Source organism: Bradysia coprophila (assembly GCF_014529535.1).
Source record: "Bradysia coprophila strain Holo2 chromosome X unlocalized genomic scaffold, BU_Bcop_v1 contig_185, whole genome shotgun sequence".
Taxonomy (NCBI): domain Eukaryota; kingdom Metazoa; phylum Arthropoda; class Insecta; order Diptera; family Sciaridae; genus Bradysia; species Bradysia coprophila.
Window position 1 is genome coordinate 302,657 of NW_023503305.1, and position 15,302 is coordinate 317,958.

The 15,302-nt window shown below is 33.7% G+C and overlaps 2 protein-coding genes across 5 annotated transcripts in view; one reads left to right on the plus strand and one right to left on the minus strand.

Moving 5' to 3' along the window:
• The window catches only part of LOC119068518, a 156,957-nt gene that overhangs the window by 42,087 nt on the left and 99,568 nt on the right, over positions 1-15,302 (plus strand). Inside the window, exons 5-6 of the mRNA XM_037172124.1 lie at positions 13,161-13,272; positions 13,337-13,358. Coding sequence (XP_037028019.1) covers positions 13,161-13,272; positions 13,337-13,358 — 134 coding nt within the window. The remainder of the gene's footprint in view (positions 1-13,160; positions 13,273-13,336; positions 13,359-15,302) is intronic.
• LOC119068515 lies at positions 1,701-9,396 on the minus strand. 4 transcript variants are annotated; one of them, XM_037172119.1, is made up of 10 exons: positions 8,853-9,394; positions 8,702-8,761; positions 8,238-8,464; positions 7,429-7,586; positions 3,911-4,078; positions 3,685-3,845; positions 3,499-3,622; positions 3,288-3,443; positions 2,955-3,224; positions 1,701-2,891 (listed from the first exon to the last, which is right to left on the minus strand). In XM_037172119.1, exons 3-10 carry the CDS (start codon positions 8,317-8,319, stop codon positions 1,812-1,814), a joined length of 2,199 nt encoding a protein of 732 aa, XP_037028014.1. In that variant the 5' UTR covers positions 8,320-8,464; positions 8,702-8,761; positions 8,853-9,394; the 3' UTR covers positions 1,701-1,811. The 4 variants fall into 4 exon arrangements, with proteins under 4 accessions (XP_037028014.1, XP_037028017.1, XP_037028015.1 ...); XM_037172122.1 differs by having other exon boundaries at positions 3,288-3,440; positions 8,702-9,396; XM_037172120.1 differs by lacking the exon at positions 8,702-8,761 and having other exon boundaries at positions 8,952-9,394.

Sequence of the window (15,302 nt, forward strand, 5' to 3'; positions counted from 1 at the left end):
AAAACATGTTCCACCGTAGAATGTAATGCAGCATTGATATATTTTTGTTTTTTTTTGCTCTTCTTCCTGGGGTTGGACAGGTGTTTTTCTTTCATATTTATAGCAACATTATAAAATGTTCCTAGAAATATTTACTAGACAAGTGCATAAAGTGAACGTACGAGTTCACTGTATGTAGTTGAGAGCTCTGCATTTTTATTCATGCACAAAAATACATTTCTATTTCATATTTAAAGAAGGTTTATAATCGTTTCTGTATTCAAAAATCGTTTTCACCTGAAAATCTATTTCTTAACCATTGCCTCTGTACACCTACTAAACACGTATACTGCATTTCATGCCATAAGCTTTGTTACTAAAATATGGCAGTGCATCTTTTTATATACAAAACGATAAATCTTTAGTTTTGAATTTTTCGTTTGCCCGTTATATGAGAACACAGTGTAATGAAAGTTTATGTATGGTTCTAATAGAGTTGTGGTGTACCGACCAAAAAAACACACTGCTATTAGACTGGCAATGCTGTAGAATACTAAAATAATAATTGTTGTTAGCACCACACAGCTCAATACTCAATACTGTCCATTGATGGGCGCACGAAGACTTATAATCAATGATGTGCAATGTTGTAGCGTACCATGTGTGGCATACGTACCGATACTGAACGTTATACGGTGTACGCGGTGGTTTGGAAGATGTAAAGGCGATAAATTTGGAAAAAACACTAATTTCAGATTTGACCGCAACAGTTTGTTTTTACATATTTATTACGCTAATCCAGGAGAAAATTTAGAGCCGGTTCATGTGGAACAAAAGTAATGCACCGGTCGTGTACCAATTTCAATTTTTCGGTTTGGTTATAGGAATTAAGAAATTTACAGAAATCCAATTGAAACAATTCGACAACTCAATAGCATATAACCTGTTACGGACGACTATCATCTGTTATCGTATCAAGAACGACTTCAGGAATTAACTTCAATCTTTGACTATATACAGCAAAAAAACATGTTCAAAACAAATGAAGTAAAAGATTTGAAATCAATCTCTTAAACTAATTAGATCAAATGAAGTAATAGATCCAAAAGTAACACTGCTGATATGACCGCATGTGAAAGGTTAAACTATATCGGGGTCACGTTGCGTGTTTGACCGTTTCTCATTTCTATAAGTTATTTTTCGTCATCTGTCCCGATCGATATGTGTGGTATGTGTAGTAGTATGGATCCAAAAACATCACGAAAATGATGCCAAAATAATATTACAACTGACAGGCAACCGAGTACACATTTCTTAAGTCGCCCGTAATCCTGCAATATATTCGTAAATGTTTTCTTTTTCTTCCTCAAATCATTTGCACGCCCACAACAAAGATACATTGGCGATTGAACTTTCCATTTAAGGAAATATAATATATCTGCCATTCCCTATTAATCACGAATACGTTACAAATCTCGTGCTAAGATAAAGCAAATTCTTTGCCTTTGCCATGTACTCCAATATATCAACGATGGTTCAGACCACACAGATTGATTTCAACACATTTTTAAGAGAAAAGTCGATTAAAGGGATAGCATCATTTGTTTGTTGAAGGCTTGCTGCTATAAGGTATGGTAGAACAGTGTAGACGAAGTTCCGTTTCGTTCTTCTCCTTTTTTTTTCTTCGTGCAGACAATAACGGACGTAAATTAAACCCACAATTTTTCTCTGCTAATAATTTGATTTATTGGAAAATGGCAACATGAAATATAGATTACCGACAAAAACACAGTGATTGGTATAAATTTTAGGTTGTGCGAAAGTCTACGTTGCTAATTTAAACTATTCATCATAGCCGGACAATTTGGTTCTTTCAGAAAACGTGGATAAACCATACCCTTTTCAGCGCGAGCTTGTGATAGAATATAAACGAGAAAAGCATCCATTGTTTTTGGTGAGCATGCTTGTCCAATACCCGGTAGAGCTGGCATATCACAATTGAATGTTGGTAAACATTTTTCGTCGCTTTCTCTATCCGATTCTGGTATTTCGTCGATAGCGTCTGTTATAAAGCCGTCAACCATGCGTATGTTTTCTCTACGCTCTTCGGATGTAATACTCACTGGAGAGTGTCGACTATCACCGTTTTGATTTTCCAACACAGCGGATTCAGTTGTTTCCGCATTTGGCTCGACTAATCCCAATATCATGTCGTCGGGTACGACCTTAGTTGCGATGTTTTCGTCAATCGGTATATCGCATTCCATTAGTCTCTTGCTCAACGGATCAATTGAACATTTCTCCTTCAAGTACTTTCCCAATTCGTCCACATTTTCAAACTGAGTTTTACTCTCATCAGCTTGTTGCAACACTTCAGTAATCACTTTAATCGGATCCTTCTTACCATCGAACCGATTTCCAGACATAACTGAGCATATGCTCTCTACATTTTTGATATCACAATTTCCTTTACTGATGGCAGTACCAATTTCTTCCATCAGATCATCAATCAGACCCATAACTACAACAAATTTTTCATCGGTATCGTCCGTTTTGCCAGTTTGAAGTGGCGGTTCATCGAAGTCGGAAACATCGTCTTTGAAATGACCAGCACAAAAATCAAAACTTCCATCCGTTAAAAGATTCGGAGTTCGGTCCGTTGGAGTGGAGTCATCTTCAACAAAATTATAAGATTTTTCACTTTGAGGCACTGCAGCGAATTGATACATCCATGCCCATGGTAGCTCTAGGCCCTTGGTTAAATCGACGCTGTTCGCATGTTGCTCACTTTCAGAGGCATTGTCAGCGTTCTGTGCATCTCTGGCAGTTGACAAATCCCGGAATAATTCTTCTTTGATTCTTTCGTCGCCGGTTTGACGTTTGGTTACATTGCGGAGAGTATTCTTTTGTTCCTAAATGTTAACAAATATTTGAATCGTCTGCAAACATGAATGTATTCCCACAGACAAACTTACTTTGCTTAAAGCCATCAAAACGCAATCGGTGTCCGGTATTTTATTAGTACCTTCGTACGGGTTTTTCAAGTTGCCAATGAATTTCATACTGGCACTGAGACCCGTACGTACAGTGGAAGGTGCACTTTCATCCATTGCTGCTTCGGAAGCATTATCTTTGTTGCGCGGAGTGTCAATAGCTTTCTTAACCTTATTTTCAATCAGTAAATGTTGAATGATTTTATCCTTTTTTTCGCGATCGTTGAACTTGGTCCACGTTTCTCTTTGTGCCTATTGGATGACGAATTACTTTTTTAAAAAATCAGAAATTTCACATAAATAGGCAATGATTACCTCATCTAGAAAAACCAAAACACTTTTGAAATCTTTGGCTTGATTAGCCACATTCTCTCGTTCATCGAGTCCAACAAAGTTGAACGATGTGGTCACATTTGTATGATTCGAAAAGAAACTTTTTTGCGACTCAGCGTCAAACGTATCATTCTCCTGCTAATTTTAATCTTACTAAATCGAATTGTATTTAACAATCTATTTGGATGCTTACCTCGAACTGTCTGTATTGCTCATTTTGGATAAATCTTTCGATCAGAGCATAACGGAAGAGATCAAGTGAATAAATTTTCGGTGGATCTGGCTCTATGTTCTCGTCTTCAAGTTTGTTATCTCCTCTGGAAATTACATAGAATATATATTCAACGATCATGCTGTTGTCGGGGTAGCTGAAATTTACAACACTTTTCTCCCATTTACAAACGATTGTGGCCTGGAACAATCCATTTTCGCTATAAAGGAATAACAAACGTTGAACATCCAGCTCGGAATCGGGCTAGGGCCACCTTCTGGATCATCGGTTAGTAGTTCAAACAGCATTTGTACTGTTGACTGGAAATTCTGGTGCAACATTGCTGTTAGTACCAACGATGGTAAATTTTTTTAAGTAATTGATGTTCACTTACGTCATTGAGTGATCCAACCATGACAGCAAATAGTTCCAACCAATGTATCTGAGACCAATGTAACATTCGACATAATGACAGAAATTTGAGTAGATCTTCTTCCGGCAGCGATAGTGTTGTCCACGAGTTTTGAAGCACATCCCGCTGAACGAAGAATCCTTTTCCCAACTGGTTTACAGAAAAGAAAAGCGAAATGTAAGAGAAAGTTGTTTGCGTTGTTAATGCTACTTTCTTTCACCAAAGTTTTTAAAAGAAAATTAAGCAAATAATGTTTGATTGACTCTTCAGAAAATAGAATGCTGAAAACGAAATCGGAGTCTCCTTAACATACATTTCCACTATATTTTCCATGGAATGCATTAAAAGTCAATGGCTTAATTACTCGAATACCTATGCACTATACTCACACACATTTCTATGGAAATTGCAATATAAATAGAATTCTGCATTTTCTGTAAAATATAACTGTTGGCTTATTAGTGGGGTAAAAATCTGCTATTTGGTACAAAACAAAAGCATATCAACCTACTTCTGTTCTTTTAAATTGTCTTAAATGGTTTTTTTATGCGGAAAAATCCATTAAAATAAAATGGAATTCTTTTTTTCTGCCGAGGTACTACACCAGAATACCATACCGATTCAATAACCGACTCTAGGTAATAAGTCTTTCAGCGAAGCAACGAGGATTATTGTGATATTATGACAATAGCAAAGCAATTACAGCGATACCAAAAGCTATGTACCAACCATGTTCTTCATCAAAGCCGAATATCAAAATTTTTGAAGTTTTCGGCTCTCGAAGGCACGATCAATGGTAAAAGTGGTCGCTTCATGTATTCGTGATCGCAGTTTCAAATTTTTTGAATGGGGATAAATTTCTAAAAAAAAGTTTGTCTGCGTTATAGAAAAATAATTGTCTGTTTACAAATGTATGGTATGTTGAATTCAAGTGCAAAACTTGGCGATAAATCATCGCATCTCAAGTTTTGTCGGAATTATTCATAAAATGATTTTGTATTTTGTCACCATTCTTTGAGTTTGTCACATTAGTGGAAAAACAAAAGTTTCACCAGGCACAGAATAAACTTGTGAAAAGAAATTAATTTTCCATTAAATTTAACTGACTTCGATACTTAAGACTTGAGGATTGTTTTCGATATATTCCGTTTGAACGCTTTAATCAATTTAAACGTAGCAATTATTTGACTTTTCTAACCTTTTAATGAAGGCTACGACAAGCCTATTATCAGTTAGAATCAAATAGTTCTTTTTAATGCTATTATTTTCAACAACCCTTTGCTGCAGCCCACAGCTTTTTTTCGTTGGTCGATGTCGATAAAAGTTTTAATCCTAAAGACAATTCTTAAAAACGATTTGAATTTGAAATCAAACTTATTCCTTGTTTGGAAAAATAAATGATTACTTGGGATGCTGCGAAAGCGATTCATTACATTAGGTAACAATTTTGTAATAAAATCAAACTCACAAGTGTGTGTTTGAGCAACAACAAACTTCGGTAGCTGTCGTATTGACAACTATAGAGTATGTGTATCCAAGCCGAGAGATATACAACAGTACAACTACACTTGTAGGAAAAAATAGTTACCGAAGCAACTTTGCTCAGAAACACACGAGTTTGCGAGTATCACAAAGTTGTTTCCCAATTAATGAATAACGTAGCAGCATCCATATTCGGGTTTATTGCGTGTTCCATGCGTAACTTAATTGTCACAATTCACGTAAAATATTTTTCATGAAATGGATTACTTTCACACGGAGCAAATTGTCACGTAATGGTCACCTTTCGTATGTGGCGTGCAATAAGAAATGTTTTCTTCAATTTTTTATATTCCTTGCTTGTCTCTGAAATAACCGGCATCTTTACGTTCTGTCTCTGTTTAGTTTTCATTGAAAAGAGATTTTCTTCCACATATAAGTATATAAAACAGAAACTGATCTTTTTTCCTCTACATTTTTCCTTTAAATTAAAGTGAAAACTTCGACAAAAGTAAATAATAAATCAACGAACTTGGTTAGTTATACTAATCGAACTTTTATTCTATTAGTGGCGCTCGTGAATCATTTCAGTGGAATCGATTTGTGGGCGTTTAATATTTAGAAATACATTAGTGTTATAATTTATGTATCTAGCGGTTTATTTGAAAAACGTTTTCGCAGAATCAGCAATTCCAAAAAATGCCAGACAAAGTTGATTATTAACCCACCAACCGACATATTCAAATAATATGGAAATTTCCACATAATTATCATATACCATACACTAAATGGCAGGTTAATAATTTTTGTTGACCCGATAATTATTTTCTGTCAGGAACATTGTTCGTTCGCATAATGGTACATATACGAGTTTTTCGTTAAAAAAATAGTTAATTATGATCAATATGCCGACGTTTTATTCATCGACACGCGTAACGAAGCATTCATAAATATTATATGAGATGTCACATCTACTGCTAAATTGATATATAATTTAAAAATCAGCCTGATTCCTTTTCTGCCGAGAAAACTCTAGCCGAATATTTTTTCCCATCCGTACTCTCTTTAAAGTACATGTACTATTTTTGGACATCGTTGCGTGTGTGTAGCTAGACCGCTACTATGAACGTTTAACTCTAATATAGTAAAATTTGGAAATGGATGGGAAGGACTTAGAACAATTTACAAATTTTATGAACGATACCAAACCCCATTTTTCATGAATTTTCCACCTGTCTTTTTCCCCACTTTTATTAACGCTATATCGTTATGAACGCTATGATTATTAGCGTGGGTCGCGCACAATTTTTATAGAAGAGAAAAATGTGAACCCATTTTATAGAAGACGTTTTTGGATTTGTCTACCCGCGTAACTCCACAAAGATTTTATTTTGTGGTAGAAGAGTAAATGAACACATATAATATTGAACTAAAACAACATGTTTGAGATAAAAACATCTTTTTTGACTGTGATTATTAGCTCAATAATGTATATTGGGGAATGAGAACTCAGAAGAACTCAGAGTTCTTCCGGCCTAAAAAGTTTTATACAAAAATTTTTTCTTTTACTTCCGATAAAACACATTTTGGCAAAATAAGGCATCATGAAGGGTGTGTTGAGGATACCAGTTCGAACTACATTGTTGTTCTGAGTCAATAATAATGTTTTATTCTCACACATTGTAGAAATTATTCAGAATTATATTGGCACTCCCTCAACTACCTCTACAAAAAAATCCGTCTGGAGATTATTTTTTTTATGCAACAAAAACTCAGTGATTATATGCGTGGAAGGAAAATCAATTGTTAAATGCGACCCACCCTAATATGGCCCCTATGATAAAAATATAAGAAATTTTCTCTGTCAATTTTCTTTCAAAAAATTCTACGAAAACTATTAACAAAATTAATGTGCTGTCGTTTTACACGAAACTCTGTAACACTTTATTACTATTATTCCTTATTGTCCACACAATATAACCGACCATATATAAATAGAAAATGAGGATATCATAACAAACCTGCTCCACCAAAACTCGTAGGTATCCTTTGGTCAATTTACCGAATCGACTTTCCTTCTCCAATCGTACTTTAACTGGAGGTGGTAAATTTAATGCCAGACATCTGAAATAGGCGGCTGACCATCGCAATAAATCGTACGGTTGTGTTCTAATTACAGCTAGAAAATTAATCTAATGTCAATTATGTTATGGGTTAGATTTGCACATATTTTATATTTTAGAATTATATTTGGGAAGTGTATTAAACATTGTATAAGTATAAGTTATGTAAAGGATAATAATAGTTTTGTTCATGGGTTACATGGGTACACATGGGCAGGATATATCATATCGCATATACTATACATGTATGCGACATAAAGTTATTCAGATTTAAAATGGAGTGAATGGAATGGAAAAAACCTCAGAAAAGCTATTTAAAATGTTTCATCTACAATATAAATATAATATATGTAAATGGGAGAGTAGTAATAAAAAAAAATGTTTGGTGTGTTAAAAATTGGACTATACACACGAAAAGGACGGTTATTCGACCATAAAAATTAAATTGGAAAAAAATGATCAATAGCCCTTGGTTTCAGAAGCATCTATACATTAAAGTAGGTACAACAAAAATTTTAAAATGTGTGAGTGTGTGTGCTTTTTCTCTCGCAAACTTCACTTCATATTTTATTTTATTTTTTATTATTTTTTTTTTTTCATTTTCATTTTGCTATGGGTAAAATTACGACTCATTGATTTACGGACTATAGAGAGTAAAAATGTTTATGCTCGAATAAATATTAAATGCAAATTCGGAGAAAACTTACCTTTCGCATATGTTTTCAATATATTTGGAAATTTTTGTGGAACAATTATTTGTTCCGGACAGTACATTTGCCATTGAACCATTTCGATGATTTATATTCCAATGTGTGTTCCCTTCATAAACTTCCACGAATAGAAATAAAAAGAGCCCTTTTAGTCCTTACACATGTAATATGCGAAAATGCCAATGTACCAATAAAACCGTTGGATGTATATACACGTTGGGAAGCTGATGAGAAACAAAAATAATAATAAAAAAATGTAATAAGAAAATATATATCCATAAAACAAGCAAAAAGAGGAAAAATGGTTATATATTCCGTGTCGGTAACATCTATATATATACACACACACCGTATAAACCGACCAAGAAACTATACATTTACACACTCGAAAATTGCAGAGCCTTAATTATATTTAAAGAATATTTAAGAAGTGTAATAAAGGTGAATTACTGCAAACTCACGAAATTATTTTCGCTATAAATTAGCTCCCAGTTAAACTGGAATACTTTTTTGTTGTATGGCTGTTTTCGAGCACGTTCAAAAATTTATTAGATTTTACATTTTGAGTGTTTGCACACAAGTCGGTTTTTTTTTCAGATATAATATACGTACACAGTCATACACAAGCATTTTTGAACACAAAAGGGAAAAACGGATGAAAACTCGGAAAAAATAAATTAAACGGGTTTTTTCCTCTTATTTTTTTTATACTTTGAAAGAATGACTTGTTCCTCTGGATGTGTCAATGGTTGTTACGTCAATGTTGAATGGATAAAAGTGTATGGTGCTGAAATTCGACTGAGTGCCAAAGTATTTTCCTTTGTTTATTGTACCGGTTGTCCTAGAAACTATTATAGATATCGATTGGTCGTGTTGAACTTGCTTGCGGTGTCGGTTGCGGTATATGTATATATATATATATGATACACATACAATATTTGTATTTAGTCGCTATATTTAAAGAACCGATTTATTTGACATAGACCGAGGGTATTTATATATAAAATATAATAAACTGAATAAACGTTTAACATTTGCCTACTTGATAAAGTTTTCGTTGCAAATTATTGGAAGTGAAAGCAACGAAATAATGGTTCAGAGGTTACTGATATTTTCAACGCGGAGAAAAACGCCGTCTGTGAATGTTTCGTTTAAATCCTTGATTCGAAATTTAAAAAAAAAGACGACCCATTATAAGGTAACGAATTGTGATTTGTGCACGCAAAAATCATTACTAGTGCGTGTAAATTTACACAGTTAGAAGCAGTGAACAATCAAAACTGTTTATACGTCATTTTATATTGTTTTACAACAACCACGCGCGTGCGTGTAGCAGATTTAACCATGTAACCAGTTTTGATCGTATGTTTGGATCAGCTGAAAAACAGCTGAAGCAAATTCATGTTGCACTGTCCTGACTGTTTGAAAATAAATAGCTATTAACGGTCTGCTATTTAACCGTGATTTGGCGATTATAACGTTCCATTTTTTTCCCAGATTTTCCTAACATTTTTTTGTAAAAAGTAATAAAAATATGGAAAAACTTGTAAAAAAATGCGGGAAAATTCAAGAGAATATGGGAAATCATTTTCCCAATTTTACATGAAATAACCAGTTTACACAGGACAACTCTCTTTTCACATACAAAGTTATCGAATTAACACAAGTCACAATTATTTACCTTATCGGAGGAAGTTCTTATTGCCTTGAATTTTAGACAGTTGTGGAATGAGTTCAAAGTGGGGCGAGAAGTACATGACTTTCCCTAAGAACAGTGGATCCTGGGAGGAGGGGGATGAAGTAAAACGAAGTGAATTCGAAGATGAACATGACTATTATTCTCTAAGTCATTGAATCCACCTACGTCATCTAAAAAAACTTGAGTTTCAGTGGATTCATTTAATTAAATTATTCAATGGCATTATGAATTGTACACATTAGTGTCGATAGAGAATTACCAAAGTCTACCGAACAGCAATTTCTAATTGTTATCATTGCATCATCATTACAATTTTGTTCAGTTATTGATCTAATTCACTAAGCGAAAGTTTACGAATGAAGATAATTTCATTCAAAATTTCGTATCGAAAAGAATAGTAGGAAGGTAGTAGAACATTTTACAAAGTGAGAGGTTGGCAATTAAGTTAGGAATCATATATTCCAGTGCCGAACTGGCTACTATAATCCTTCTTCATATTATTGTCTTTCCAAATAAAATATGAAACAGGTATGACCGATGGACCGATTTACAAATATTTGTATGTCCTTCGGTCCAAAACTAAAGTATATCCGTTTCATACTTTCGTCGCGTATTTCGATTTTTTAGACTTCCATTCCATTGATAATATTTACGCAAAGTTACGCTGGACAGTAGGACAAATTTCCAAAAGGTAGAACAAAGTTGGAAAATAGAACACAATGGGGGGAGTTGGAAAAGCTTTCAAATATTCACAAATACTCGCAAGGATTTGCATATCTAAACAAAAATGTAAATTTATCGAAAAACGAGATACAGTGAATGAATTATAACTTCCATCACATCGTACTCGATTTTAATTAAATTCATTCCACAAAAGACATCAATTTTATTGCCACAATTCAGTTATGGTTATGTATGACAGTGTTGAGCATCGCATGCAAATAAAACTGGATGTAAATCGCAGCCAATGATGGAAGTTATAATTAGTTTGCTGTAAGTCCATTCATGAATTATAATATTTTCATATGGAATTATTCCAATAATATCCAGTTAATCTATAAATAAAACAATTTCATCGTTTAATAATAAACCAGATGTATTCTCGTATAAAAACTTTTTTCCCATGAATTTTGGACACAATTTTTAATTTCTTTTGCAATTTATTATTTAAAGTTTAAATTTATTTATTGAGGTCAAAAGTTGATACAGGAAGCTTTTTTAGGCGTAAAAAAAGTGCTGCCAATCAAATGGATTATTCGAAATTTATTAATTCTGCTTGTCAATTACCATGTGAGCAAATTTTAATAAATTTTAATGACAAACGGAATTAATATTTAAACAGAAAAAAAAAATATCTTTCGTAATAATGGAGTCAATCAAAAATATTTTATTTGAAAATCATGCACAATGAAAACGGGTTATATATATTTACGCGGTAACTTCATTTAAATTTAAATAAAAACGACACCACCATTTAGATGGAGGCTCTTTCGGTGATGCTTCTAGATCAAAGTTGTTTGCTTAATTCTCGATTCCAAAGAGTACAGGTGCAGAAAGAATGACATTTGCATAAGTGCTAATTAAAACTTTAGGAAGATTCGTTTTAAGTTGGAGCAACATTTATCTTTTGAATTTTGTTAGGTCGCTAAAGTTTATTTTTATCACTTTAATTAATTGAGTATTCATGAGAAACATGTTGTAAATGGTGAAGTGCTCTCTATATCTGTACTGCTGTAACTATAAATTTTCCTTTTTCCGATAAACAATAGCTAATTATCAGCATCATGAATCATACATTTTCTTTTCGCAGATCGCTCAGTTACAAAAAATAGAATTTTCATTGCACTTTCTGAGAAAATGTTGTTTGCAATATTGAGGGAACGACCTCTAAGTACTTTTAAAGATATATGATGTGCCTGCGGACTCGAGTGACAATGTACACATCTAGTGTCTCAAAAACATTTATCAGTCGATGCGATAAATAACTTCCTAAGCTTATGAAAAAGTAGATTTTAGAATTAGATAAATTAGATTTACAGTGTAACTTGAGGCTACTTACTTACGGCCAGAGAAATGAAATGCCGTTTTTGCCAGTCTCGCAAAGTCGGAGCTTGAGCTGCCGGTATCATATTTATCTGCTTTAGACAGAAATGTTCCGAAATTTATTAACACTTTTTGCCACTGATCATTGACCTTCACGTTGCCGGTTATTGTGACTTGTCAACTTAAGGCACACCGGAAAGTGCTAAGGGAGTCGATGAATACCTCCAAATAAATTTCTAAAAATCATGCCTGCTCGAGCATTATCACCTACGTGTTAACTAAAAATTGGAATATAAGTATTGGGATTACATCAATTATTCTATATTCGTACAACGCCCGTACAGCTGCGTTTTCAAAATACATTGATCTGTTTAAGAGGCACCGGCACTTTGCTGAAAAGCCTACATTAGGGCGATTTTTAAATATTGGATTTTAGTTTACTTTTGATGATATCTTTCCACCAGAATCTTTTTCCAAAAATGTACGACCGCAATTCCGAACACGAATGTGTTAGCTTTCAACAGAAAAAAGATTTGGTTGTAGCAGTTTGACCAGCTCTGAGAACAATGAGCAGTTTGTGAAAATTTCGTTAACCTGAAATTTGAATTCTGAAAAGCAGGCAGTGGTTGATTTTGTTGCTTCATAATATTAAAGTTTCGAAAGCAACAGAAGAAGCAGTTTTCAGATGAATTTATAACGAATGAATTTCGACATGAAAAAATCGTAACTATTTTTTTGAAGGCTGACACATTATGTCTGGAAAGGTCTTGGTGCCAAAACCTCCAAAGCCGGTCTCAAAATTTTTCTATAGGAAGTGTAGGTAATGGATGACTATGGTCTCATTGAAAGATGTGTATTGTAGTCAAATTTAACTTTAAAAAAAACTCTTCATGATTTTGTAACCAACACGAAAGTCCAGTTTTTACCATTCGAGTTTGCCTTAACAGTATTTATGATCACAAACCGCACTTATTGCGGAAATTGAAATATCTAAACTTCCAAAAATTTGCTACATCTGGCGAAATATGTTTACTAGCCCGTCTTAAAGAACATGAAAATCGACTGAAATATTCATAAGAACAACAGCTCATCGATAAGTTCTCTTGTTTGTATATGGCTGTTGTTTTAATCAGTTGCAAAATTATAATCTGATCAAGAAAAAAATAATCTATTTTCAGAACTACCACATGCGGCACCAACGCTCTTCACCGAACGAGAACGATACGATCCTGGTGATATTTTAAAAGCTAATTGTTCAACACCGCCTTCGAAACCGGGTGCAACTATAACGTAACATAATTTCATGCATTAATATTTGCTATAGCGCATTAACTTTATGCATATATTGTTCTAGGTTTCTCTTGAATAACAATTTGGTAAGTGCAAAATTAAGATTATTATTACTTGACTTGTTCTAAAGTGATTATCTTCGGAAGACTTTGAGAAGACTGAATTAAGAAATAGTTAACTATAAATTGCATCAACTTGTACATGTTTTGCATCTTTGAATCTGTGCTGGATAAGAAAATGTTTTTTTTTTTGTATTTTTAATGAACGTAATTGAGCGAGTTTGAGGAGAAAATGGTCAAACGCTTTGAACTACTTAGTATCAACAACTTTCCCAATGCATCCCTTGTGATAATCCGTATCTATTTCCCTGTTATAGTTCAGTCAGAAGGGCAAACACACCAATTATTGTTCTTGTTTCGGCACAGTCGGAACGAATATACAGAGAAGATTAGCGAGGTTTCTGTGCTCAAGGACGACACTCAAAAATAATATTAAAAATTTCATTGTTACTCCAATAAAGACGACAACATGGCAACGATTATATTTTATTGCTACTGTCCATTGAGACTATAAAGGTCCAAGATGGTTCATCCACCCAGTGACTCATGTCCTGTTTTTAGGACTTTCCATTCCAACTAAGTTAGTACACATAAACCTGCTACAAATTAAGTTTGAGTGTGCAATATAACTACACTACTGGACTATTTGCCAATTTAATTAAGTCTGAGTGGAAATACGGCTGACTCTTTTCTCTACCGCATATATTTAACGTCGTCTGTTATGTTTTTCAATGCATAGTGCTGATGATTTTCGTGTTTAAATAACGTTGGTAGACTAGAGAGTAGAAAATGACAGCCGAAATATAGCAGTGAATATAGACATTTCTATACACCGACATCATTTGCATTTGCATTCCTCATTAAACGTAAACGTAACGTCTTAGCCACCACAGTGGATGCTGCCGAGTATCCGAAGAGAAACGCAACTGCATCTTCAATAGCTCTGCAATTCTAATGCTCTTTATTTATCTAAAACTTCACATTTACTTTACCCGAAATTTCACAAGAAAATCTGATTAAATTAAACAAGCTAACAAATGCAAACATCTAACCATAACCCAATATGCCATAATTTAACAAAGCTCTTAAACTTCATGCTTAACTATTTCAGTTTCGCGTAAATTATACGAAACTCCCAGCCGGTGGGTGTAAACCAATTGAATATTATCAATCAATGAAGGCGTCGACTTATTAATAAAATAAATATAAAAATCCCATCTAATTCATTATTATTGACATTATTGAGGCCATATTCATCTCTATCAGCCAAAAAAAAAAATCATAAAAATAAAATAAGAAAAATTATGATTCTCTGTTTCCTCTTCAAATTGGTTTCCGCAAATGTGTAGTAGAACCCGTTCGGTTAACATAACATATAAACCGATAATAATCTATAACCATGACAAAAATATTTTTTTTTTTTTGCACATAGTAACATCCTTTTCACATGGGGAAATTTCGTGTGGATTTTTTTTTTTCGTCGAATAAACAGCATCTTGTAATTATTAGCATCAATAACACAAATCATAAAAAAGAGAAATTGATTTTTTCGTTAAGCTCTCAGCAAGATAAAGGCTATATTTGGGGAAAATGGAGGCAATAGATTTTTTTTTACTCTCTTCACGAAATGAATTTCTCAAGCTGTAAATCTTAAGTGTGTAAGCAAAGCACTGCTACTAGCAGGAACACTGGGTTGCCAAGTGTCACATTTGCAGGCTTTAGTGATAAGAGCTGCCGCTTAGGATTGTTTGTATTGTATGTTTTATCTGATGCACCAAAACAAGTTATCTATCTTTACAAAAAGAAACGCAGTGCCTACTGTGATTTCATCAACCTCCCAATATTATCTATGCTAGAAGCAGTGCTTTGGTGTAAGCCAACAATATTGCTACATACGGAATTTTACTGGGCTAATCGAGAAAGTCGTATACGACCACTTGGCATAGTTTGATTGATAGATAATTAGCGTTA

Excerpts from the sequence above, each read along its gene's own strand:
- LOC119068515 (XM_037172120.1), bottom strand. The coding sequence starts at position 8,319 with ATGGTTCAATGGCAAATGTACTGTCCGGAACAAATAATTGTTCCACAA. Across the intron at positions 3,623-3,684 it reads GTAAATGGGAGAAAAGTGTT|AGGAGATAACAAACTTGAAG; the intron begins GTAAATTTCAGC and ends TGTAATTTCCAG. Across the intron at positions 2,892-2,954 it reads TTTTGATGGCTTTAAGCAAA|GAACAAAAGAATACTCTCCG; the intron begins GTAAGTTTGTCT and ends GTTAACATTTAG.